The 27,518-nt window shown below is 42.4% G+C and overlaps 1 protein-coding gene across 2 annotated transcripts; it reads right to left on the minus strand.

The window, feature by feature from the left end:
• Positions 1-283: 283 nt before the first annotated feature.
• On the minus strand, positions 284-26,186 carry LOC115082571 (BPI fold-containing family B member 3-like). 2 transcript variants are annotated; one of them, XM_029586789.1, is made up of 7 exons: positions 25,699-26,186; positions 21,204-21,308; positions 15,485-15,631; positions 12,783-12,843; positions 10,828-10,879; positions 2,896-2,939; positions 284-740 (listed from the first exon to the last, which is right to left on the minus strand). In XM_029586789.1, the coding sequence occupies exons 2-7, from the start codon at positions 21,221-21,223 to the stop codon at positions 684-686; spliced, it is 381 nt and encodes a 126-aa protein (XP_029442649.1). In that variant the 5' UTR covers positions 21,224-21,308; positions 25,699-26,186; the 3' UTR covers positions 284-683. The 2 variants fall into 2 exon arrangements, with proteins under 2 accessions (XP_029442649.1, XP_029442648.1); XM_029586788.1 differs by lacking the exon at positions 2,896-2,939.
• Positions 26,187-27,518: the final 1,332 nt, after the last annotated feature.

Raw genomic sequence — 27,518 nt, forward strand, 5'->3', positions numbered from 1 at the left:
TATCAGAAGATATATGGGGGAATGTACTGAATCATAGCATCTTAGATGGGGATGTATCATACTAAATTGTCCTTCATTGTGTTCTAGAGGTGGCTTGCCTCTTTTCTAAGCATTGTGAACTTTGACATTCAGGTATCAAACGCGAGAAGCCACCCTCTGCTTCTAACGACTTTGGATCCTGCAGCAGATTGGCCACAGCTCTGCTACGCCTGTGGGGACATGGGAGGGAGGGGATTTGGGGACTTTTCTGTATTCTGTATTCATAATGACATTGTACTAGCAATTCTATGTTAAAAGTTTAATAAAATTGTCAAAAAAAAAAAAAGATACATAGCATCACACTATCTACAGTTTGCTAGTAAAATTAATAAAAATAGAACACGTGAAACCTCTCATGAAGAAATGCATTTTTAACAAGAATATCATGCAATATCCCAAAATGCAACCTTCTCTAGTTCAAAACATCTTAATACAGGCAATGAAAGATTATACAGCTGAAAGATTAGAATAAGATTCTCAAGCAACTAACATTTGGAATCAAATGTAATGCATCAATTTAACAGAATAAGTATAACTTAATTATTGTTATTTTTGCAGTCTTGAATCAAAATGGTAGGAGAAGAACAGAATGATACTGCTAGGAATGAGGTCACTGTTGCCATTCCCTGGCAGGAAAAAGTGGTTTAAACGTAGCACATCTTCTTTCCATAAACTGTGGGAATATTGAGCAGGCGACCATTCTGAGGGAAAGAAAAATATCAGGTCTAAATATAATGCCCTTGAAATGTTTTTATTTTTTTTTCTATAAATGATTCAGTCACTTCTTTTAGTTCTTCTGTTTCATTGTGTATATGTGAGGGAGTGTAGAAGAAAATTACTCAGAACACCTTAAAGGACTGGCCACTGTTATCAGGCCCAGTCCTCCTTAAGAGCTTTTCCAGCAAGGGATTCTGGGTCAGGGAGGGTCCCTTCAGCTGGGGATAAGAGATCAGGGCCCAGAGGGGTGAGGAGGGACCCTGGTGAAAGAAGGAAGATTCAAGAAAGAGAACTGCATGGAACTGTAAGTTGCATTGTCACATTTATTTGATGAATGGCATAGAATAGCAAAGTTGCTTGGGCTGTTATTTTCTACAAATAATTTTAAAGATTCATAAAAGATTTTGCCAGAGTCCAGCCTGAAGTCTTTTTTTCTGGATATCCTTCTGACTGCGATTTTGACGACATCTAGTGTACCAAGGCATACAGTGCCAAGAGTTATGACTTTGCTATAGAAAATTCTGATACAAGTTAGGGTAAATTTACAGAGGGTGCCTAACTAGCAATGCACAGGTGTACATAGCAACCTTTATACACCCAGCCAGTTTTCAAACCTGTTTGCTGTAAATTAATGTGTTACCATCTAGCTGGGGATAGATGGGACCCTGAGATACAGACATTGCTATGTATACTTTATTATTTAGAGAAATGGTGGCATTTAGTATAAAATTATTGTCATGTAGTATTTTTAAAGAGTTGCCCCACAGTACTCACACCAGAAGTAAAGAACAGAATGAGAGATCAGCGACAGACAATTATGCAGGTCTAATGGTCAAGCTGGGATTTTGGGCAGTGCTTTCTTTGATCACAGATTACAACAGTTTCTTAGAGCAGAGGTTTATTTAACTGTACGGTTTCTAGATGTGGGGGTTCACACGCTTCCTTTAATATTCATCTCAAACTTCCTGTGCTCTTTCCCACCTCTGATTCTGTACCAGACCATGATGCTTGGTGACTGAAATGGCTGACAGAATCCTTCAAGATTGTGTGCCTCTTGTTAGCTTCGTGGACCCTTAGACCGATCGGGACCGATGGAAGGAGGCTAAGAGGGTTCTCAGCACTGGTGCCGATCGGAAGGCGGCAGAGGCGGACTCGAGGACAGCTGGTGGAGGAAACCACGGAGGGCCCTATGCGACCAAGGGCTTGTCAGGGAGTTGAGGAGAAGGAGAGACTGGCCTGGTGGTAGGAGGTCTTCGCCCTGGAAGCCGGTACTCCCCCGAGAGGAGCTCGTAAGAATCCGGCCGCTGGGACTTAGGAGATTCACCCTGGAAGCTGGCGTCCCCCCAGGAGGAGCCCGTAGGGACCCGGCCACTGGGACTTAGGAGATCTCTCAGAGACGGAGTCCTGAAGAAGTCCAAGGTTGGGAGCTAGAGGAACGTCGTTCACCAGGCCAAGTCGAGTACCGGAGAAACACCAAAAGCCAGTCCGCGTCAGGAGCCAAGGAATCGCCGAGAGCCAGTCCGTGTCCGAAGCCAGGGAATCACTGAGAGCCGGTCCGAGTCAGAAGCCAAGGAAAGCGGAAGAGTAAGCAGGATACAGCAACTGGAAGCAGGAACGAAACCCTGGGAACCTCGTTGCAAGGCAGAGAAGAGGAGTAACTGCAGGGCTTAAATAGCCCTGCAGCGTCTGACGTCATCGGAGGCCGTCCCCTGCTTCTCCCGCGCTGGCCCCTTTAAGAAGGGAGCTCAGCCGCGCGCATCTAGGGGGCGGAGCCAGCTGCCTCGAGACGCCGTCCGCTCCTCCAAGGCAGGAGCGCGGCGCCGGAGGCCCGTGCAGGGCCAAGCGAGGAGGAACGGACCCGGGCAGTGCCATGGGCAGGTGCCGACCCTGGGACCGGCCTGGGAACGCGTTCGGGCCGCGCCACGGGTGAGTGCCGGCCCCGGGTCGGTCCTGGGGTTGCAACACCTCTTATTTTTGAGGAATAAAAAGTACTTCAAGATTCATGGCAACCCCTTCTGTAGATTTTTACGCACCACAATATCAAAGATAAAGTCAGAAGAATCATGGTCCCAAGATTGGAGCAGCACTTCCAATTAAAAACAATTCAATATTCTGTTCAGAAAACATGGATGGACTTACTGGAGTATTTTGGGGAGTGCCATTTAGATCAAGCAGAAGATCAGCTACATGTAGACAAAAAGAAAAGGCATTAAAACTAGCAATAGAGTACAAGTGGTGTATTGGTTTATTGAACTTTTGCAAAGAAATCTCAACTATAGGGGATAATTTAGATATTATAATTAGGGGTACATTTTCAAAAACAGCGCGCGAGCGTACTTTTGTTCGCGCACCACGCGCGAACAAATGTATGCTGGGTTTTATAAGATATGCGCGTAGCTGCGCGTATCTTATAAAATCCGGGGTCGGCGCACGCAAGGAGCTGCACATTTGTGCAACCTGTGCGCGCCGAGCCCGGCGTGCGCTGCCTGTTCCCTCTGAGGCCGCTCCGAAATCGTAGCGGTCTTGGAGGGAACTTTCCTTCCGCTTCCCCTCCCTTCCCCTCCCTAACCCACCCCCCCCCCCCCGGCCCTATCTAACCCCCCCCCCCACCTTTGTCAGCAGATTTACGCCTGCCCGAGGCAGATGTAAATCTGCGCGCGCCAGCGGGCTGCTGGCGCGCCATCACCCGACCCGGGGGCTGGTCCGGAGGCCTCGGCCATGCCCCCGGAGACGCCCCTCCTTCCCCTTTTACGAAGCCCTGAGACTTACGCGCGTCCCGGGGCTAGGCGCGCCAGTGCGCGAGTGCCCTGCGCACGTAAATACAGCCGGATTTACACGCACAGGGCTTTTAAAATCCGGCCCTTAGAGCGTCTGATTTTAGTTTTTAACTGAGAAACTCTGATAAAATACCCCTGATGCAAAAAATAACATAAAATAGATAAATATCAGAAAAAACACTTCTTCTAATATTCTCTCATTCCTCCTTTGCCTACCCTGGATTCTCCGCGTTTTGGGGTAGATTTTATAAACTTACGCGCGCACGTACTTTTGTTTGCGCACCAGGCGCGAACAGAAGTACGCCGGATTTTATAAGATACGCGCGTAACCGCACGTATCTTATAAAATCTGGGGTCGGTGCGTGCAAGGGGGTGCACATTTGTGCACCTTGCGCGGGCCGAGCCCTCCAAGGCCGCTCCGAAATCGGAGCGGCCTTGGAGGGAACTTTCTTTCCACCCGCCCGCACCTTCTCCTCCCTTCCCCTACCTAACCCACCCCCCGGCCCTATCTAACCCCCCCCCCCACTGACCATCTTCGTGACATTGGGTAAGTCAGCGGTTGATAAAGTGTATTTGAGAGATCCCACGAGAGACTTCTCAGGAAATTACAAAGTCACGGGATAGGAGGCAGTGCTGTATTATGGATTGGTAACTGGTTAAAAAGCCAGAAACAGATGGTAGGAATAAATAGTCATGTTTCCAAGTGTAGAAAAGGACTGGGAACTGTGCTGTTTAACATATTTTCCAGCCCAGACAAATGGTGGTACCCGGTGCACACAAATGTACACCCGATTTTATAACATGCGCACATGTTACAAAATCCAGGGTCGGCGCATGCAAGGGGGTGCACACTTGTGCACCTTGCACACGCCGAGCCCTAGGGGAGCCCCGATGGCTTTCCCCGTTCTCTTTGCTCCCCCCCACCTTCCCCTCTCTTCCCCTATCTAACCCACCTCCCAGCCCTATCTAAATCCCCCCTGCCTTGTTTTCAATAGTTATGTCTGCCTCTGGCAGGTGTTACTTGCGGGTGCCGGCCATCTCCCAGCACAGCCGCTGCGCCGGAGGCCTCGGTCCCGCCCCTTTTTCAAATCCTCGGGACATACGCGCATCCCGGGGTTTGCGTGCATCGCCGAGCCTATGCAAAATAGGTTCGGCGCGTGCAGGAACAGTTTTTCGGGGTTATGCATGTAACCCTTTGAAAATCTGCCCCTTAGTGTCGTTGTGGACAATATGTTGAAATCTTCATCTCAGTGTGCAGCAGTGATCATAAATGCAAGCAGAATGTTAGGAATGGAGAATAAAGTATAAATTATCATATTGCCTTTGTATTGAGCCATGGAGCTGCTGCATCTTGAGTACTATGTGCAGTTCTGGTTGACCCAGACATAGCGAAACTAGAGAAGGTGCAGAGGAGGGCAAAAAAATTAATAAAGGGGATGGAACTTCTCCCCTATTATAGAGGTTACACAGGCTCGGACTCTTCATCTTGGAAAAGAGATGGCTGAGAGGGGACATGATAGATGTTTATAAAATTTTATTTATTTATTTATTTATTTAAGATTTTTATATACCGGCATTCGTGATACAATCACATCATGCCGGTTTACATAGAACAAGGGGTGTACAATGAACAATTGAGTAACTTATTGGTGAGGAAGTAAGCAGTTACAAATAACAGGGGAAATAAAACTGGGAGAAGAGAAAAAAGGATAGGATAACATTAGATAACGATAAAGATATTTACATTAGCTCAACATTAGCTGTAGATATTTACATAAAGAAGGGGTAGGACTGGCTGTATGATGTATAGATTGATGGTATGAGAATTAGTTAGTGTCTGGGAATGCTTGTTTAAACAGCCAGGTCTTAAGTCTTTTTCTGAAGGTTGGGAGGCTAGGTTCTTGTCTGAGGTCCGGAGGGATGGAGTTCCATAAAGGGGGGCCGGCTGTTGAGAATGCCCGATCTCTTAAGGTGATGTGTCTGGTGGTTTTGGCAGTGGGTACTTGAAGAGATCCTCTGAGTGCATCTCGAGTTGGTCTGGAGGAGTTATAAATTTGGAGAGGGACTTGTAAATCGAGTGGGATGTGTTGATGGATGGTTTTGTATATTATGGTAAGAGATTTGTAAAGGATTCTGAAATGAATTGGCAACCAATGGAGATCTTTGAGGATTGGAGTTATATGGTCCCTTCTCCTGGAGTTTGTCAGTAGTCGTGCAGTAGCATTCTGTATCATCTGAAGAGGTTTAGTGTAAGAGGAAGGGAGGCCCAGAAGGATAGAGTTACAGTAATCGATCTTAGAAAAAATGATGGCTTGTAGAATAGTTCTGAAATCCTGGAAATGGAAGAACAGTCTGATTCTTTTCAGTACCTGCAGTTTATGGAAACAATCTTTGGTGGTTCTGTTGATAAAAGCTTTGAGGTTCATCCGGTTGTCGATTAATACTCCTAGGTCTCTCACTTGTGTGGTAGTAAGGATAGCCGGTAGATTAGAGATGGAGTTGTTGTTGTCTGGGGAGATGAGCAGCAGTTCGGTTTTGGAGGAGTTTAAAACTAGGTTTAGGTTGGATAAGAGGCGTTTAATTTCAAGGAGGCAATTTTCCCAGTAATCCAATGTTTTCATATAAGACTCTTTAATGGGTATCACGATCTGGATATCGTCGGCGTAAAGGAAGTGTTTGAGGTTAAGGTTGGAGAGGAGTTGGCAGATTGGTAAGAGATAAATGTTGAAAAGCGTGGGCGACAGCGAGGAGCCCTGGGGCACACCTATGGATGAGTCCATTCGTGATGATTCTTTGTTCTGTATCTTAACCTTGAAGCCTCTGTTGGCGAGAAAAGATTTAAACCATGAGAGTGCAGAGCCTGAGATACCTATAGAAGCCAGCAAGGATGTGAGAGTGGAGTGGTTGACCGTATCAAAGGCCGCTGATAAGTCAAGTAGAATTAGGAGGAATGATTGACCTTTGTCAAGGCCCATTACAATGAAATCTGACATGGAGATGAGTAGGGATTCTGTACTCAAAGATTTGCGAAATCCGTATTGTGAGGGGAATAGAATTTTATTGTCTTCAATGTAGTCGGAGAGTTGTGTGTTTACAACTTTTTCTAGAATCTTAGCTATGAATGGGAGATTGGCGATAGGGCGGAAGTTATTGGGGTCTTTAGGGTCCAAGTTGGGTTTTTTAAGTAGAGGTTTGATGGAGGCCAGTTTAAGGACGTCGGGGTATGATCCTTGGGAGAGCGAGCAATTTATGATGTCCGACAGTGTTTTGGCGATGGAGTCTGGTATAGCCAGTAGTAGTTTGGTGGGGATGGTATCCAGAGGGTGGGAAGAGGGTTTCATTCTCTTTAAAAGTGCTTGTATCTCTAAGGTAGAGATGGGTTCAAATGTTTCCAGACCATTGCTGTTGAGGGAGGGCTGCTGAAGGGTCGGGGGAGAAGTGAGATCAGGGGGGTTAGAGGGTAGTTGAGTTAGAAGGCTATTGACTTTATTGTGGAAATGTAGAGCAAGTTCTTCCGCTTTCGATTGAGCTAGATCACTAGGAATCTCCTGAGGAATGATTTGTGTGAGATTGGAAACATAGGCGAAGAGGGCTTTTGCATCGAAGATCAGATGGTGAATCTTGGATGCATAAAAATCCCTTTTGGATTTTGAGGTTGCGGTCTTGTAGAGGTGGAGGGTGGTTTTGTAGATGGAGAGAGTCTTGGTGCTAGGGGATTTGCGCCAGTTGCTCTCTTTCTGTCTTAAATTTTGTTTTAGCTTTCTTAATTCTTCCGTGAACCATGGTTGTCTTTTGGAGGCGTTTGGAAGTGGTTTTTTGGTTGCTAGTGGGCATAACTTATTGGCTATGGATTCTGTGATGGCATTCCAGGAGCGGAGAGCTGTGTTTGGGTTGGAAAGATCTATGGAGGGTAGTTGTGAGGCTAGGTGGGAAATGAGGTCTGCGGTAGAACAGGATCTTCTGTATGGGAATGATGATGCTGGCACCTTAGGTGAGGTGGATTTTTTCAGAGAGAATGATGTTGAGATAAGTGAGTGGTCAGACCAGGGAACCTTCTTGCACTTGAGGCGGGTGGAGTGCTTAATGCCTGGGTTGATAAAGATAAGGTCTAGTGTATGGCCGGCTTTGTGGGTGGGTTTGCTGACTAATTGCTTGAAACCCAAGGCAGAGAGGGCTGTGAGAAAGGTTTCACAGCTGGATGAGAGGGTGGTGTTGTCCACATGAAGATTAAAATCTCCTAGAATAATTGCAGGGGCATCCAGTTTGATGAGAGTTGTGATTATTTCTACTAAGGGGGATGGGTCTGTCTCTAGGAGGCCCGGGGGGGCGTAGACGAGCAGGATTTGTAGTTGTTCTGAGGTGAAGAAGCCAATTTCTAGTTTCGAGTCTGGGTTGAATGGGTGTTGAGTGAACCTGAAGTCTTTTTTGGATGCAAATAGAAGTCCACCTCCCCTTTTTATCTGTCGAGGGAGGGAGAAGATGTCGTAAGTTGATGTGGGAAGCTGGTTAATTATTGCAGTGTCTGTGGGTTTAAGCCAGGTTTCTGTTATTGCGCAAATATCTGGCTTGGTGTCTAAGAGGTAGTCGTTGAGGATAAGAGATTTCTTGGATAGAGATTGTGCGTTGAATAATGACAATGTGAATATAGTGAGGCCTAAGAGTTGGGTAACTGGTGTTGTCAGAATTGGGGTGAGGGATTTTAGGTTGCGGTATAGAACATGTTGATTACATTTGTTAGTAGACGATAAGTATAGCCTGTTAGGTTTTGTTGATGCAGGTGGGTTATGTTGCAGAATAGGTATTGGGAAGGTGGGAAACATGTTGGAGTGCTGCGCTTAAAGAGGTGGAGGATCAGAATGCCGAGGTCTATTTGGAGAGCGGTGGCTAGTTGGAAGCAAAATGGTGAAGCTTAAGAAGCCCTCCAGGGCTGCCCGAAGGGGCTCACAAAGGGGCAGGCCCCTTTGTCGCGCTCCTTCGGCGCGCGGCGTTCGGCGCGCGGCGCCTAGTGGTGAATAATATAAAGGGTGGCAGGGCTTGCTCTAATTGGTGGGAGCAGTTTTGTGGGCGTGTCACTGCGTGATTTCTTTAGATTTTTTTTTTTTTTTTTTTTTTTTTGGAGGTCTTACTTTTTCTGATGATTTGGATTTGTTTTATTTTGTAGCGGTTCGGAGGCCTCGGCGCGCGGCTGGCGCTGGGGTCCCCCGGGTGGGGAGGCCGAGCACTGACCTGCTCGGCCTCCTGCTCGGTGGAACGAATAAAGAGAGGATGGTTATTTACCCTTTCAAATAATGCTAAAACAAGGGCGAACTTCATAAATCTAACAACCAGGATATTAAAAACAAATCATAGAAAGTACTTTTTCATTCAGCACACAATCAAATTGTGGAAACTGGTGCCAGAGGATGTGATAGAGGCCATTAATGTAGTAGAGATTAAAAGAGGTTTTGACAAGTTCCGGGAAGAAAAGTCCATAACACATATTAGCCAGGTAGAATAAATAAAATTATTGCTATCCCTGGGAGTAAGTAACAGGAGCTAGATCTGCTTTATGAGGTCTGCCGGGTACTTGTGACCTGGATTGCCTACTGTCAGAGACAGGATGCTGGATTGGATGGACCTTGGGATGACGTGGTACAGTATATAAGAATATAAGATATGCCATACTGGGGCAGAACAAGGGTCCATCAAGTCCAGTATCCTGTCTCCGACAGTGGCCAGTCCAAATCACAAGTAACTAAACATTAAATAGATTCCATGCTACTAATACCAGCAACAAGCAGTGGCTATTCCCTATCGATTAATACCAGTTCCTCCAGGAACTTATCCAAACGTTTTTTAAACCCACCTGTACTAGCTGCCTTAACCACATAAGACATGCCATACTGGCTCAGACCAAGGGTCCATCAAGCCTCAGGTTCCCACTTAGATTGTAAGCTATTTTAGTCTAGGTCCAAGGTATGCACCTGAACAGAAATATATTAGGATCTACATCTAGGCAGAGCAATTTTGTCTAATTAGATATAAGTGTATTTTCAATTGAGAACCGAGCCAATTATGTTCATCTGAAAATATGGCTGAAGATAACTCAGTAAAATTATCCAATTATCTTTCCTGTTTGGTAGGTGTTGTGAAAACGAACCTGATAATTATTTACTAAAACGTTCATCCTCGGTTAAAAATTACATGCTGCCATTCACAGGGGCCAGTTTTCAAACAATACTCCTATTAAGGTAAACACTGTTTATCCATGTCAAAATTTTGAAGATTGCCTCCATAATAAATGGAATGCAGCGTTACAAAATATTCAGTGAAACTCATAGCAAATAGGCCTTTGTATATTTTTGTAACACATACATAGAAAAATTATAACTTAAGTTTGAGTGCCTTCTCTTTTCTAATGCTTTGTAGAATTTTAAAATAATAGAGAGCGCGTATTGCAGTATGGCAGAAAATATTCTGTGTATTAGACAAGAGGCGTCATGAAAACTACACATAATCTAAAGCATCCTATGGGGTCTATTTTGTATTCTGCGACATATGTTAACATGTGTTGTCAGTTAATAGGTCCCATTGCCAATAATGGGACCTAATGTGCAATGTGGGTTCAGAAAAATATGTAAGAACATAAGAAATTGCCATGCTGGGTCAGACCAAGGGTCCATCAAGCCCAGCATCCTGTTTCCAACAGAGGCCAAACCAGGTCACAAGAACCTGGCAAGTACCCAAACACTAAGAAGATCCAATGCTACTGATGCAATTAATAGCAGTGGCTATTCCCTAAGTAAACTTGATTAATAGCCGTTAATGGACTTCTCCTCCAAGAACTTATCCAAACCTTTTTTGAACCCAGCTACACTAACTGTACTAACCACATCCTCTGGCAACAAATTCCAGAGCTTTACTGTGCCTTGACTGTAAAAGAGTTATATTCCTAAGTCACCTGCACATCGTGAAACCTGATGATGCCTTAGCCTTTGAGTAAATATTGTTTGATTCTTAGGGTCTGAGTGAATGAAAGTGTGTTTCCCATCCATGCTTCCAGTTCTTGTTTTGTATTTTTTTTTTAACAGTGATTACATGCTAACATTAATGATGACTGTAGCTGAGCTATCACCAGATAGTATGTGATGCTAGGAAACAGTGACTGTCAGCCCTTTCCTCTTGATCACTTGCACTAGAAAAATGGCTGACCTTTTTATTCCTTGTGCCTCTGATGCTTGGGTTGGAAGTCTGTACTGAAGAGCTGTAAGTCAGGGAGGATGAAAGAAGAGAGAGCCGCACAGTGGTAACTTACCGCTTAACAGTTCATTCACGACACCACACATAATTTCAGCCAGTGGGCACATCTGCAAGAAAACAGAGATCCCCCTAAGTAAGGTTCACAGCATCAGCCATCCTAGTAAAAGGTTCCTTAATGAATTTTGATATTCTGACCATATTTGTGACCTGACTTTGCTTGGCACTACTATTTTTCCCTATTCAACATCTTAAAGGATTTTTGCAGTTTTTAGGTCTTCCCCCGGCTTTAGCCATAACATTTTGTGGGTTCTGGCTCAGGGGTAATAATTCAGCCCCCCCCACCCCCACCCCGAGCATGTGATCATTCAAGGCCTTTTCCCCTTAGCAGAGGAATGACCGGGAGGGGTCTTTCTGCAAACCTGGTTGATTGCACCCAAGGAGATTGAAGTTGGATGTTTTTTGAAGTTTTGGGATTTTGAACCAGTTCCTGAATGAAGGGCAAATCCCCGGTATCTTTAAGGGTTGGGTTGTGGATCTTTGACCTTTGCAACCAGTCAAGGGCAGAGACTGGAAAGTTTTGAGTTTTGAGACTGAGATTTTGCAGAGATTGTTGGAGTTATCTAATTTGGAAGATCTATTTTTGAATAAGTGGTTTGGTCATTTTTCCAGGCCTTGTTTCTTGTTGAAAATTGAGACAATCCTACCCTCCAAGGGGAAGGATTTCTAGAGCTGGCCGCGGCTTCCGTTGGGAGAATAACTAGGGGATTTACCATGGATAAAGAGACTATTTAATCTTTATTATAATTTTTCTGCTGCTGTTCCTAATTTTTTTCATATTAGCCTGCATTTAGATTTTTAAAATTTAAATAAATTTTTCTTTGAGCACCATCTTTGGACTCTGTGGGTTTTTTTGCTACCAGATTCCCCAGGGGACATACTTCCCTTCCTGGGAATATCCTGACCAGTGATCCAGAAGAGTGCGGTGAGAGTGATTTTGTTGACTACTGGGTCCATGATTTCACCAGGATCCCAGGAGTTTAATCCTCATTCACCTCTACCATATGAGCCCAGTTGCTTCCTGGGACTCTTGCAAGACATCTATGAGAGGAGAGGTCTGGGACATAGAAAAGCAGCCTGGAGAACTTTGTGTCCCCCTAATTTTGATGCAGCCTACGAAAGGGGAGGATTACATATTATGATTTATTTAATTTGGCACAAGGAGCTTCAGGTTTCCTTGACAATTCAACACATGCCAGGATTAGGCGTATTTCAACCTTCCAGAAAAACTGTTTTTTGTCTCTATGGCCTGGATTCACTATTCTTTCACAGAATGGTGAACCTGCGAAAATGGGGGATGAGGGGTGAAGGGGGGGCAGGGCGGGCCTGCGAAAGCCAGCAGCCTTCGCACCACCGCGGTGTCTTCGCTGCCGGCTTTTGTATCGAATAGCGCCACCGTGAAAGGTGGTGCTACGGTATTAGGTGTGCTACTGGTACGACAATAAGGTTACTAACCTTATCGCCGCCAGCGAAGACATCGCCGAGTCCTCCTCCTCGCCGCCCCGACTCCGCCCCCAGCATGCTATCGCACGCAAAAAGGGCTTATCGCATGCGACAAGCCTTTGAAAATGACCCCCTATATCTGTTTAATTCTAGTAAAATGAAAACATTTCTAAAATACATGCTGCCTAAATAATCTATCTGTCTATCTCCCAGGGCCCCTGAATTCCAGTGAAAATGTGGAGACCATACCAGTTGGTTTGACTGGCAGCTATTGCAATTGTCCATCTTTCACAATCCAGTGGCTAATGGTGGTGATGGAAAAAGGCCTATTATATTTACATAATCAAAACCAAAACTCATTTGGATTAAATAAAAATGGATTCAAACCAGTTTGAAGCAAACTGATTAGCAGAGTAAAGAAGATATTCAGAGAACCTAACTTGCTAGGGTTAGAAAGTCTGGGAGGTTTTTTGTTTTTTTTTGCTTTAAAGAACATAAGGCAGAACTTACCAACTGTGGCAAGGCCTTATTAAGAATGGGATTCAGTAACTGTGGGATGTTTCCTTGTAAGCTGCATGAAAAAGGAAAAGAAGGGTCAAAAGGCAGGTGAAATATTTTGACAAACTAATGACACTTATTAGATCTCATATTGACCATTTCGGCTTTCAGTTGAACAAATAATGCAGAGCATAAATCTGATTTTATCTTAATATTGTTGCCACAAAGGAAAATGAATTTACTATGACTGCTGTATTAATAAAATCTAGGTTACATTAGAAATGTAACTTTCAGATTCTATACTAAATATGCAGGAAGCTACTTCATTTACATTCCACAGGGTAGAATGTCCTGACAGCTTAAAACTGATTATTTCGAGAAGCATACAACAGAAATACAAATCCCCTAAAAATGAATGGATATCGTTTTATTGGACTAACTTAAAAACATTAGAATATAGAGGCTGATATTTAGTGCTACTTAGCCAGATCAATAGGGACTTATCCAGATAAGTGGCAGTCACTGAATATCTGGCTATGTTCAGTGGTTGCCACTTAGCCGAATAGTATTTATCTGGCAAAGTAGATAGCCAGATATCTTTGGGGCAGGCAATGGGCAGATTGGGGCAGAGCTACTTAACTGGTTACCTTAACTAGATAAGTGTCAATATTTGGACTTATCTGGTTACGTTAACCAAATAAGTTAGAAAACTACCCTACAACTACCGCTATAACTGCCCTTCAATGATCAACATAAAAACATCAACAGGACAGACCCCAATATATGCTCACAAATCAAAGCTCAATTAAATTAATTTATTAATTTGAGAATATAAACAAAACTCTCTTACTAAAGTGTCATCTATAAAATTCTCTCTAAAAAATCTCTCAGCTAATAATCTGAAAAAGTTCTACTTACAAACTACTTACAATATTATCTCCCTATTATGGAAAGCTCTAAAACTTACTGCAGACAGGACAAAACAATATAAACACTAAATCTACCCCATAACATACAGAAACAAAGGACAACACAAAGACGACAATAAAGGAAAAACCAAACTAAAAACAAAAACTAGAAAACCAAAGTCCACCTAAAGCTTCTTTTAAAAAATAAAGCAAAATCTTAATGAACAGATCTCGCTGTACAGTATTATATCAAAGACTCCTGATCTAAAACAAAAATATGGAAAGTTATTTTACATCTGTCGTCCATTTCTAGAGCCCATTTATCCTTCAGTGATGATGTAAATGTAAATCTCTTCATTGAAGTACAATTAAATCAGTAGGACAGTACCAGCACTGGCATGTCCCCGGATCCTACAGTCCATACCCAAATGAAGGAAAGCCAAAGTAGGTAAAACAGTACCGGTCCTACAGTTTATGCAAACATGAATTTGCACGTAGAAACCAGCACCGGCTTCCAATGCTCCACTCTGCCTCATAGGTCAGAAGCAGAAAATCCTGGGTGTCTGTTCTTTCTAATATTCATGCTGCACTTCAAAATAAGCAGCGACTTACACCTCTACACACCACCTCGCAGCTTAGACCAAATAAGTTAGACCTGCCAGCAGGTCTAAAGTTAGCCAGATATAATTTATCTGCACACCGCCTCACAGCTTAGACCAAATAAGTTAGACCTGGCAGCAGGTCTAAAGTTAGCCGGATATAATTTATCTGCACACTGCCTCACAGATTAGACCAAATAAGTTAGACCTGCCAGCAGGTCTAAAATTAGCCAGATATAATTTATCTGGCTAATTAGAACTTAATCAAATATATTCACTGCCATAGCTGTGCTACCAAACAAAATTATCAACACAGATAAATGGAAAGTTTTGAATATCCCCCTTGCTTATCTACCTAAAAGTTAGTTATTCAGCTATCTCCAAACATGTTTGAGAGTAGATATAAAGTTATTTGGAACATGATAACTTTGCCTTTAACTGGCTACATTCAAAGGATGTAGCTGATTAAGTGCCAGTGTTGTGTTAATAAAAACAACTGCCGCCTATGAGACCTTCTGGCCTGCTTCTCATTGTCCCCACATCCCAATTAAACAGATTCCTAGCTGTTAAGTCCCTTTCTCCTAATTTAAAAGTGAAAGGTAATGGGCCAAGGCCTGAAAACCCGCCCTTCCCACTCCACCTCCCCTGGTATCACGAAATTGCTAATAATGTAAAGCTGGCAGGGCCCCCCCCTTCTCTCTCTCCCCCACCACTCGTCAGCCCATTCAGATGGGAAGAAGCGCCCAGCTCCTGGCACATCCAGCTGGATAAGTGATCTGTTGCAGGAATTTTTTAATATTGGCCCCACATGTGCTCAAGTGCAGATTCCACCTCAATTCCACCCCACTAGAATACAAATATAGTTTTATGTGCAGAGATTTGATACATATAAACCAGATTTTATGAATGTAAATGGCTTTGAAAAATACCCTATTCTTGACTATTCCTTGACCATCTTGTATTAAGTTAGTCTAATAAAAAAGGTATCACTTTTTATTGGTTAAATTTCATTTCTATGCATTCAAATGGAGTAACACAGCAACTACATTACTTAATAAAACAGAGTCATAGTCAGCCTTCCGAACTCTACCACCTGAAGCACACTTGTTAAATCTGGTTTCTAAAGTGATAGCAGAAAGAAATTCTTATCTTGAATTTCCTTGAGCTGTTTAAATAATACTGCAGGAAGAAAATCTCATGAGCCTACCCATTCTGAACTTTGACATCCATGTTTTCTACTGTAGTCTTGCAATTCTCAGTAATTAACCGGGGGGAGCCATCTTGGTCTGTGCTCATCTTGGCTATTGTTGTGATGTTCACTCCCATCATGGTATGCAGTTGATGACCCATGGGACTAAGCAAACACAAAATAAAAACACCAGTTAAATTCTGCTTTATTGATTATCTTCATAGTTTTAATTATATTCAGTAACTATTGGCATGTTCCAGCAAACACTGGACCAGCAAGCATGGCCATGCTATTAAAAGACTGTATTGTCCATTGTAATCTATCAACAATCAAAGGAGAAAGGACATAAAATTTCATCAATGCCCATGAAAGTCAAACAAAATTTATTGTAGTGAAACAAGCAAAGCGTCCTGTATGTCAGCATCAAGCCAAGGCACTTATGTAAGGAAATCAATGGTCCCCCCGACATGGGCTGTGTTTCATGAAGATTTGATGCAAGAAGTAACAGTGTTGGAGCCACTTGACACAGGGATCACATCATTATGAAATCTGACTTAAAATCCACGCGGCATCGCTGACCCGACATACACACATATCTCCCAGCTTTGGTGCATGTAGGCCGTTTAAAATCTACCCCTAAATTAATTCTTTGCTTCAGTAAACCTTGCCTCACAAATGTGCTACATTTTTTGAGGGTGTAAATAAACATGTGGATAAAAGTGAGCCAGCTGATATAGTGTATCTGGATTTCTAGAAAACATTTGATAAAGTCCCTCATGGGAGACTTCTTAGGAAATTATAAAGTAATGGGATAGGTGGCAGTGTCTTATTATGGATTGCCAAGTAGTTAAAAGATATGAAACAGTACATTCTCATTGACACAGGCATTGGTGGTAGGGTTTGATGCTGAAAAGGCATTTGACTAGGTGGCATGGAAATATTTGTTTTCAGTTTTACATAGATATGGGCTTGAGGGTGACATCATTCGAAGTATCTCTTTGCTATACCAGGAACATTGCTCGATTTTATTTTGGCAAATGGCTATATGTCACAAGAATTTGAGTTAAAAAGGGGCACAAGGCAGGGATGCTTGCTCTGTCCACTGCTATATATTCTTTCCCTGGACTCTCTACTGCAAAAGATAGATGAATCCCCATACATATAGGACCAGATTTTCAAAGGGGTAAGCGCATAAGATACGCTCAAACCTGGCTCAAACACCCCCTGCATGCGCCGAGCCTATGTTGCATAGGCTTCCGGAGCGCGCAAAGCCCCGGGACGTGCGTAAGTCCCGGGGCTTTCCTGGGGGGAGCGTGTCGGGGGCGTGTCGCGATCCGCGCGTCATCGGGGGTGGTTCGGGGGTGTGACGCGGCCAGCGCGTCATCTGGGGGCAGCGCCGTGGGCGTGGTTTTGGTCCGGGGACATTCCAGGGGCATGGTCACGGCCTCCGGACCAGCCCCCGGACCAGAACATGGCGCGCAGCATCTGGCCCGGCGCGCGCAAAGTTACACCTGCCTTGAGCAGGCGTAACTTTCTCGACAGAGGTAGGGGGGGTTTAGATAGGGCCGGGGGGGGTGGGTTAGGTAGGGGAAGGGAGGAGAAGGTGGGGGGAGGCTGAAGGAAAGTTCCTTCCGAGGCCGCTCCGATTTCTGAGCGATTCGGAGCGATTTCGGAGCAGCCTCGGAGGGAACGGGCAGCGTGCGCAGGGCTCGGCGCGCGCAAGTTGCACAAATGTGCACCCCCTTGCGCGCGCCGACACCGTATTTTTTAAGATACGCGCGGCTACGCGCGTATCTTATAAAATCCGGTGTACTTTTGTTCGCGATGTTTTAGTATTTGTGATGGATCCCATACATTCGCTGCAGTCAGTGATGGATCTGCAGAAGCTATTTGCCAGATTCTTGGACCTAAAAAATAATCTTGACAAATCGGAGGCATTAGATATCACTGGGTGCATAAATGAGCATTGGTCAGGACCATTCCCTTTATGGTGGATAGCCGAAGAGATGAAATAGTTAAAAATTCTGGCGGATGCTTTGAATCTATACAATTATAAATTTTGCCTCTACTTTCAAAGACCAAAAGGAAATTGGAGGAGTGGTAGTCGCTGCCCATCTCAATTAGTGGAAGGATTCAATTGTGTAAGATGTTAGAATTCCCTAAATGGCTATATGTGCTCCAAATGGTACTGGTCTGAGTAAGCGTAAGCATATAGCGGAATTAGAAAAGGCCCTAAAGACATTTTTTTTTGGGGGGAGGGGGGATAGGAGGGCTCATTTGGCTCTAAGTAAGATGCAGTTATCCTGGGCAGAAGGTGGTTTGGAGTGCCCTAGCTTACAAACTTATAACCTGGCCTGCCTACTCCATCATGTAAGGGATTGGTTATTTGGGTCAGATATGTTTTCAACTACTGGATTTTTACAGGTCTGGTGCAAGCCAGTAAATATGGGAAACCTGATACATTCTACCTGTGTTTCTCTAGCATAATCGTATCATTTTCACTTGTAGACAAGCATAGAAGTTTTTATGTAGCAAGCTTTGGGCTAATTGGGAGGTTTCACATGTCCTTACTATTGATGGCCACCCAACATTCTCTCCTGGCTTGGAAAACTTGCTTTTTTAAATATGTCTTGCAAGTGAGTAAATGGAAAGCCACATCAGCAAGCCTGATGGCATGCCCTCAATACAAACAGCCGCCCGGACAACTCAATCATTTGCGGCAAGGAAACTATTTTTTTTAAATGTTTTAAATGCATTAAAATGTAAAACACTTCAATTTTGGTGACTGTACTTTCGGGGATTTCATTTTTGTTTGCCTAATTGAGAGATTGGAAATTTCTTAGCTCTTTTTCTTTTGGTTTTTTTAAAAATTAGGCAAATAAAGGGTTGATTGGGTTAAGACAGTTCATACAAGCGAATACTGGTGTGGTCTGGTCATTTGATGAACTTCGAGCGGTGTTTGATTTATTCCATAAGGAGTTTTATGCCTCCTTGCAGATTCGACACTTTATTGAACATGACCTATACCAAAGGTCACAGTTAGCTGGAATTGACCTGATTGCCCAGTTCTTTCAGGTACGTCCAAGGCAAAGAATATCTTGTGCCTTTTTGACTAAAGCTCTTAAAGGTATTAAACAGCAAACCTCGTTGCCAGAGTTGGTCTCATGCTGGAATCAGGCGTTACATGCCCCTATCTCTTCTAAAACATTAAAAACTTGTTTTATGAATATTCAAAATCTCTCAGAAAATCTTCTACTTAGAGAAACATATTCTAAATTCCCATGTTGTCTGTATGTCTCATCTGTTTTGGCTTTTAAAGCCAAAATGGTGCCTACTGATAAATGTATAAAATGTTCACTTGCTCAAGGTACTCTTTATCATTGTTTTTGGGATTGTGAGGTAATAAGGTCATTGTGGACAGTTGTACTTTGTTATTTAGAAAAATTGATCTGCTTTTCCATACCAATGTCTTCTCACATCTGTTTGTTTAATTATATGGAGGCGTTATACTGCACATCTACAAAACCCCAACGATTGTTCTTGCAAAAAGCATTTTTGTTGGCCAAGAAGTTGATTTTAGATCACTGGATTATGGCAGAGAAGCCGACCCTCACACATTGGAAGCTAAAACTGCATAGTAGGATAGTGGTTTTTGAACATCTCTCAGCTCGCCGTTCCTCACCCTCTAAATATGACTTTTTTCTGGAAGTATAGCATGCATATCTTTTTTTCTGAATGCCAAAGCATGTAGTTTGCTCTTTGCTTTGCAACGAGGAAAGGGGAAGGAAAGGCTGAAATGCCAATACTAATATTGTTCAAGGACTTTAGTTAACTTTTAGGGCATCTGGAATGACAATATTATTGTAGTTCTTGATACCATTCTTGGAGCATCCTGGCTGGTAGGAGAAGGAGATTTATAGTTCCTGCTCCAGATGAACAGGCTAAGGGGAGGGAAGGAAATTGGAGGATGGGGATTACGGAGAATTTACATGTATTTCCTGTTAAAAGCTGAATGTTCTGTTTGTGAAAAATTTCTAAATAAATGTTTAAAAAAAATGATAGAAAACAGAACGGTACATTTTTCCAATGAAAAAAGGTGAATGGTGGAGAGCCCCAGGGATCTGTTCTGGGACCGCTGCGTTTTAATATATTTATAAATGAGCTGGAAATAGGAATAACAAATGAGGTGATCAAAATTGCTGATGTCATAAAATTATTCAAAGTTGTCAAATCACAAGAGGATTGTGAGAAACTCCAGGAGGACATTGCAAAACTGGGAGACTGGGCATGCAAATGGCAAATGAAATTTAATGTAGACAAGTGCAAAGTGATGCACTTAGGGGAAGAGTAACCCAAAATATAGCTACAAAATGCAAGGAGTCACCACGCAGGAAAAGGATCTAGATGTCATCGTTGAAAATACATTGAAATATTCTGCTCAGTGTGCAGCAGCTGCCAACAAAACAAATATAATGCTAGGGATTATTAGGAAAGGAATAGAGAATAAAACAGAGAATATCATAATGCCTCTGTATCACTTCATGGTGCAACCTCATCTTGAGTATTGTGTTTAGTTCTGGTCACCACAACTCAAGAAAGTTATAGCAGAATTAGAAAAAGTACAGATAAGGGTGACCAAGGTGATAAAGGGATGGAACAATTCCCCTATAAAGAAAGGCTAAAGAGGTTAGAACTCTTCAGCTTGGAGAAGAGACGGCTGAGGGGAGATATGATAGAGGTCTATAAAATAATAAGTTGAATGGAATGAGTAAATCTTAATCAGTTGTTTACTCTTTCAAAAAGTTCAAAGACTAGGGGACACACGATGAAGCTACTGGGTAATATATTTAAAACTAATAAGAGAAAATATTTTTTTACTCAAGGCATAATTAAGCTCTGGAATTCCTTGTCAGAGGATGTGGTAAAAGTTATTCATAAAGTTACATTTTAAAAAGTTTTGGATAAGTTCTTGAAGGAAATGTCTGTTAACAATCATTAAGGTAGATTTGCAGATATCCATTGCTTATTCTTGGGATAAGAAGCTCGGAATCTATCTACCCCTTGGTATCCTGCCAGGTACTTGTTACTGGCTTGGCCACTGTTGGAAACAAGATACTGGGCTTGATGGACCCTTGGTCTGACCCAGTATGGCAAGCCTTATGCTCTTATTACTTAAGTTGTTTAAAGCATTGAAAAGACTCAGATTTGAATCCAAAACTAAAGACTAAGCTGGGAGTAAATGAAGATTTCTAACTAAAGTGGCAGCCCACCCTCTTTTTCCTTCGAAACATAATCTTTACGGAGTAGTTGATTTATTCCTTGATGGTTGGACTTCTCACCTGTCTTTATTTGCATGTCCATTGTAATCTAGGCAATTTGTATCTTCACCTGGATTACAAAAAGCAGGAAGCAACCAAAATAAGAAATGTAATAGATCAGTTTTGATTAATGAAATGTTTTCAGTCCATAAGTATCGTGTTACCACTGGACATCAGTGATATGTAATTCCTGGAGGGCAAAGGAGATATTTTATTTCTCATTTTGGAATCTTTGACCCTTCACTGGCATCCAGCCTCCTCACCTGAATGGACACATGTCCAGTGGTTATGGGTGCACAGTGCGGGTACTGTAATCTAACACACTCACAACTGAGAGATGTTTGGTAAAAACAGACATTTCCCCTTACAAAGAGTTTAGCAAAACTATTTCTATTTCTATGTTATGTTAAGGAACTCACTTCCTTCCTCCAACTCCCATGTCGCTGTTCAGACTTATCTGTATACTGTTCCCAGATAAAGGCGTCACTGACACTTTGGGCGGTGTTAAATCCAAGATTTTTATGCTGAAAGATTAAGAAAGCTGACGTAAATAAGGGGAATTAATTTATTGCAGTAGCATCTTAGTCCAATCGTTCTAAGAGGGTAGTGGAGAATTCTGTTACACAAGTGCCACAACAGAGTCTGATTTTTCAGGATTTACCACCGTGAATATTCCTGAAGTTCATTTGCTTATATTTGATCCAATAACCAGCTTAATGTAATAATATGGGTATCTGAAACCAGACCACGCTGTGCACTTGAGGACTGAAGTTCACCATCCTTGTTATAAAAGCTTCCTTGCAATAAGAATGACAGAGCAGACTTAATATTGATTAGTGATGGCAATAAGTAACTAACTTTTATCATGTAAAAGTAATTCTTAAATGAAAACACTTAATAAAATACAGCAAGTTGATTGTACCAGTCTTCAGAAACTTAGAAATATTATTTAACATACTTTGTATGCATTCAAAATATAGATCTGGCCAGTGTCTCTAGAATACACACTGGGGGAGTAGCCTAGTGGTTAGGGCAGTGGTCTTCAACCCAGGGAAGCTTGAGTTCAAATCCTACTGCTGCTTTTTGTGACCTTGGGCAAGTCACTTTACCCTCCATTGCCTAGGAACACAATTAGATTGTAAACCCTTTGGGGACAGGGAAAAACCATTCAGTACCTGAATGTAATCTGTTTTGATATACATTGTGAAGTGCCGAAAAGTGGAATATAAAAAAATCTAAATAAAAAAATATTTTTGCTTCACAGCAGGTGCAAAATCAGTGCTGTAATCTCTGTGAGTGTCCTCTGGCTCTACCCTCCCCCAGCCCCTGGTTCCCCCTGCTCCTTTGCAGTGCACGTAAAGGACCTACGCTATGGAATGGTGCTAGTACTTGTACTCATGTTGTAGGGGGGGGGGTGGTTGTAATTTTCAGCCAATAGAGATAACTGGATGATTGCTTTATTACCTGGGGAAAATCAAAAGGATATAGGCATCTTACCACAGAGTCAGGCGCCTAAATTCCTAGTTTTAATTGGCCCAGCTAGAGTGACTAACTATAACCACATAGTTTTGCAACATGGCTGCATTTAGCTACTTTTCAAGAAGGCGGAGAAGAAAACTATAATTGCTCATAATGGAATTTTCAATTTCTCCCGTTCCCTCTCCCCAGAAGCTCAGCCTCACAAATAGTAGGGGTAAAGCACGCGGGTGCTTTTGTGCCCCCATACCAATTGGCAATCTTCAAGAAACTGCCCGAGCGATTTCTATTTAAAATTGTTTAAATTGCATGGTTACAAAAGTATCTGTGTACAGTCTCTATGTGACATTTAAATTTGCTCCCAAAGACAAATAGTTACTTTTCCATGTTTACGAGCAAATATCTTATTGAATGGGGCCATTAATACTTTGATCCACTATAATCCACTATGGCTAGAGAAATACTGCAATTTCATTCGTATCCAAACATTTCAAAAGTATGAGTCACATAAATATTAGAATAATATCAAATATAACTGAACATCATATAGGCATATCTATTCAGGAATTATCTAACTGGCCATTCAGCAGAGAGGGAGATGCCTGCATGGTTTGGTAAAGCATTTGCAAGATAAAAGAACTTGTAGATACAATATTTGGAGATGCAGTTAGATGAGTCTTTCATTGAGAAGCAGGAGCCAACATTTCAGTAAACTTTACTTTCAGTTGTTGGAATAGTTTGATAGAAATTTAGGGTGCATAGGATTTTGAGAGTTGTGATGGACCTGCTCGTATCTTTTTGCATAGCTCACAGTTACTATCAGGTTTCCAGACATTCAGGAAGCTTGGGGCTTGCAAGTCCCCCTAGGACCTGTTTGTCCTCTTCTGGATCAAGCTGTACTAGGAGTGCTACTGAAGCACCATCCCAGGTGCATCCATGAAGTATGCTGTGCATGTTTCTGGAAGTGCTAGCAGAACCAGAGGAAATGTAAGAGCTTGGTGAAGAAGTTTGGCCCATTGATCTCAGCAGCTCTTGTTTATAAAGGGCCTATATTCTTAGTTCTGGATAAATACCAGGCAAAAATCACAAAGCTGATTTATGTAATACCAAAAAAAAGAAAAGTAAAAATGTAAAGAAACCTCATGGACAGAGTTTCTGGGCAGGGCCATTACAGATAATGCTTCCTAAAATGTAAGGAGAAGCCCCTGTGATCCAGAAAGAGGAGGATAAGTACTACTTGTGGCTGGAAGGTGAAGAGGATGCCACACTTGCATTGACCCGTGTGGGTTGGAAGTCGGCATCTGCCTGTGTGGGCTGGAAAGAGAAGGAGTTGGAAATGATCTACATGGACTGCAAGGAGGAGAAGACTCTTTCCTGTCTGCTGGTTCAGAGGTAGCAACAGAGGAGGCAGGCAGGATTAGAGGTTGGTGGAGTCTAGGCTAGGAAGAGGGAAGGGAAAGAGGAGAAAACTAGGGTCAAGGGAAGAAGGGGCGAGAACACTGGAGTTGGAAAGGAAAGAAGGGAAGAGCACTGGGATCAGGGAAGGGGAGAGGAGTGCTGGGGTCAATGGTGGAAAGTGCTGAGGTTGGAGGGATCAGGGAAAAATGCTGGGGTTTGGCAAAGGAGGAAGTGCTTGATTTGGGAGGAGGGGAGTAGTGGGGTTGGGAAAGGGAAGTTAACTGGAGGTGGGGGAAGGGGGAAGAGTGCTGTTAGGCATGAGGAGAGAGTCTGAATGTAAATGTAAGAGTGAGAGAGAATGTGGGTGAGTGAGTGAGTGGAAGGAGAAAGAGAATTGTGCTCTCCTGCTAATCCATGCCACCAATCTGATCTCCCTATCCCAATCTGATCTCCCTATCCCAAAATAGTTAATTAGAAAAAAAGGAAGAAAACATTTTTTGGGGGTGAGGGCATGAAGGCTGGGGGCTGTGAGAAGTAGCATTCATTGTTTGAGCCAAAGGAATAGAGTTTGTGCTAGTGGGTCCAGCAGTAGCACATGTGCCAAATACGACTTTCGACAGCATGAAAAAGGCCACCTTTCCATCAAATTCAGAATGGGTGCTAGTTTCTTAATGTCCACATTGGGATAAAGTCTGCAAGTACGTTTTACCTGGGGGCTTTGCTTCTCGTTTCAGAAGAAAATAAGTGTCTACGCTTGTGTTAAAAAATGCTGTGGGTGCTTCTGTCCATGGGCATTGGTCCCTGCTTTTGTGTGTGGGTACTTTTGAATGTAAAAGAATGTGCGCAGATGTGAAAATGCAATCTATGTGCATTATTCTTCTCGCCTGACCAAAACATGGCCCCCGGATCGCCTCCTCTTTATGCGGGTAAAAGTGCAGGTGTTGTGGGGCAACCTGCACACTTTCAGCCAACCTGGAGGGCTATTTTCAAACAGGCGATCTATGTACACACATACATAGGTTTGAAAATTGTCCTCATGCAGCAGTAATGATCATGTTGGTGGAAGGCGTGGTTCCACGAGTGCTTTGTAGCCCCATTTTGAAAATCTCACCGGTGTGTGCAGTCAGGGGTACAAAGCCCTTGTATAATTTGTGCCAGCACTGAAGCAGGTGCAAGATGTGCACTGGAAAAGTCAGAGCTGAGATTATGAAATGAAATCATTTTAGAAGGTGCAGGATGTCCCAGGTGAGGACAATGGCCTACTCAGTGGAACAATCTCCCTTTTGAAGCTAGGCAGGAATTGAATTGCCTTTCATTCTCAAAGAAGGTCAAGACCTGGATTTTCCCTTCCACATGAGGAGAGAGTGTGTACACATGAGGGAAGGTTTGGGATTTGGTTCCATCCTAGGCTCTGGTTTGTACATATGGATCGTTGTCATTATTTTGTGTTTTATTGGTTTTATTTGCTGTTTTTGGGCAGTCTTTTGAGATCAAAAAGGCAGTCCAAAAGAATTGTTAAATAAATACATACATATATACATACATACATACATACATACATACATACATAAATCAATTTCCATGCAGACTCTCCTTCCCCCTGACCTTATCCCATGCAGCTTTCCCTATGGATAAAGCTTTGTACGCTATATACTTTTACACACTAGGAGTGGGATAGGGAAGAGGCCAAAAACGAGACCATATTTCTTTTACACGGGTAAAACATATTTACCCATGTAAAATTGTCTGATTATTGCCCCCTAAATGTGGTGAATGCTTTAGTCTAGTTGGAAAGCAAAGATGAGAACAGAGAGGCTTAGCACAGTTTGCATATGTTGAATACATTTGTAAGCCTATTATTCAATAATTTAGCATTTACTACATCATTGTAGTTTATTAGTTTGAACCTCTGTGGTAGAAGTGAACATTGCTGCAAGTTACTTTCATCTCACATTAAGTGAGTGTGACATCAACTTCACTCATTTTTGTGAGACAAAATACTTTTTATCATAGGTTTATGTATTATAGGACTTTACTCACCTTGGGATGCTATCAAAAGGGCCAAGTTCACCTCCTTCGCTAAGTAGACTAAGTAAGCTATATTTAGTAAGTAGCGACTTGATAAATAATCCAAATGTACGTCCTATCAACCCTTCCTTGCAAAGTAATTGTCCTATAATACCATCTTTGCTAAGTAGTTTTTCAAAAAGACCGTTTTTGTCTAAAGGCTGTCCTACAAGTCCATTCTTTCTGAGTATAGTTCCACCAAGGTCTCCAAAAAGGCTGTTTGGGGCAAATACCCCCTGAAGAAAATCTCCCAAGAGTCCATCTGATCCTATTATACCAAGTATATCTATTTTTCCACCAAGAACGTTTTGAAGAAGGTCATTTGAAATGATTACTCTGTCAAGCAGATCACTATTGCCACCAAGAATATTATAAAGGAATCCTTGAGGCCCAATTTCATTTCTAATAATACTATTTGGACCTAATATAACATTACAAAGGCAACTAAGAACATTTCCCAAAAGAAGATTTAACTTTTAATGCCATCAAGCAGAATACTATTGGCAACCAAGACTGTCTTCTAGAGTCCATCTGACCCAGCTACATAACCAAGAATGCTATCTTACCAGCAAGAACATTTCAAGAAGATTCTTTGTATCTACTACATTGTCAAGAACACCATCTGCAACACCCATGATTACACTATTAGCTAGCCCACTCAGTGCTCCTCCAATAAGGCCTCTAGGTACACTATTAGGAACACTGTCCAAAACTCCATCAGAACCAACACCAAGTATATCATTACTCAATGCATGAAGCAAACCTCCATTATTACTAAAACCACTAGTAACATCATCACCTACCACATTAATAGCATTATCTACACTATTAGTACTACCACTCATGATACCTCCAGGACCTCCACCAGGTAGATTATCAGTGAGCCCCATAAGTGCTTTCCATTAAGTACATTTTCAATAACACCACACCACCATAACACCATTAGGAACAACCACTCGCTATACATCCAGGAACATCACCAGGTTTATTATCAGTAAGCCCATTAGGTACTTTCCATTAAGTACACTTGCAGTAACACCATCAATTACATCGCTAGTAACACCAGTCACTATACCTCCAGGACCAGCACCAGGTATTATCAGTAAGCTCACTGGGTACTTTTCCATTAAGTACACTTGCAGTAACACCACCAATTACACTGTTTGTTACACACCATTCATTATACCTCCAGGACCACTATCAAATATATTATCAGTAATCCTATTAAGTGCTTTTCCATTAGTACACTTGCAATAACACCATCAGTAACAACCTTAAGTAACAATACTCACTATACCTGCAGGACCACCACCAGATATATTATCAGTAAGCCCATTAAGTGCTTTTCCATTCAGTACATGTTCAGTAACACCATCATTCACACTGTTAGTAACACCACTCAAAATACATCCAGGAACACCACCAGGTATATTATCAGTAAGCCCATTACGTACATTTCCATTAAGTACACTTGCAGTAATACCATCAATTGCACCGAAAGTAACACCACTCACTATGCCTCCAGGACCTGCACCAGGTATATTAGCAGTAAGCTCATTGGGTATTTTTTCCATTAAATATACCTGCATGTATCACCACCAATTACACTGGTTTGTAATACCTCCAGGACCACTACCAAGTATATTATCAGTAATCCTATTAAGTGCTTTTCTATTAAGTACACTTGCAATAACACCATCAGCAACACCCTTAGTAACAATACTCACTGTACTTGCAGGACCACCACCAGATATATTACCAGTAAGCCCATTAAGTGCTTTCCATTCAGTACA

This window comes from Rhinatrema bivittatum, unplaced genomic scaffold (genome assembly GCF_901001135.1).
Source record: "Rhinatrema bivittatum unplaced genomic scaffold, aRhiBiv1.1, whole genome shotgun sequence".
Lineage (NCBI taxonomy): Eukaryota > Metazoa > Chordata > Amphibia > Gymnophiona > Rhinatrematidae > Rhinatrema > Rhinatrema bivittatum.

Bases quoted from the DNA above. Each gene is read 5' to 3' on its own strand.
- LOC115082571 (XM_029586788.1), bottom strand. From the start codon at position 21,223: ATGGGAGTTGGAGGAAGGAA. The intron at 12,844-15,484 runs GTAGGCTCATGA...TTTTTCATGCAG, and splicing joins GATGTCAAAGTTCAGAATGG to CTTACAAGGAAACATCCCAC. The intron at 10,880-12,782 runs GTAAGTTCTGCC...GTTTTCTTGCAG, and splicing joins ATAAGGCCTTGCCACAGTTG to ATGTGCCCACTGGCTGAAAT.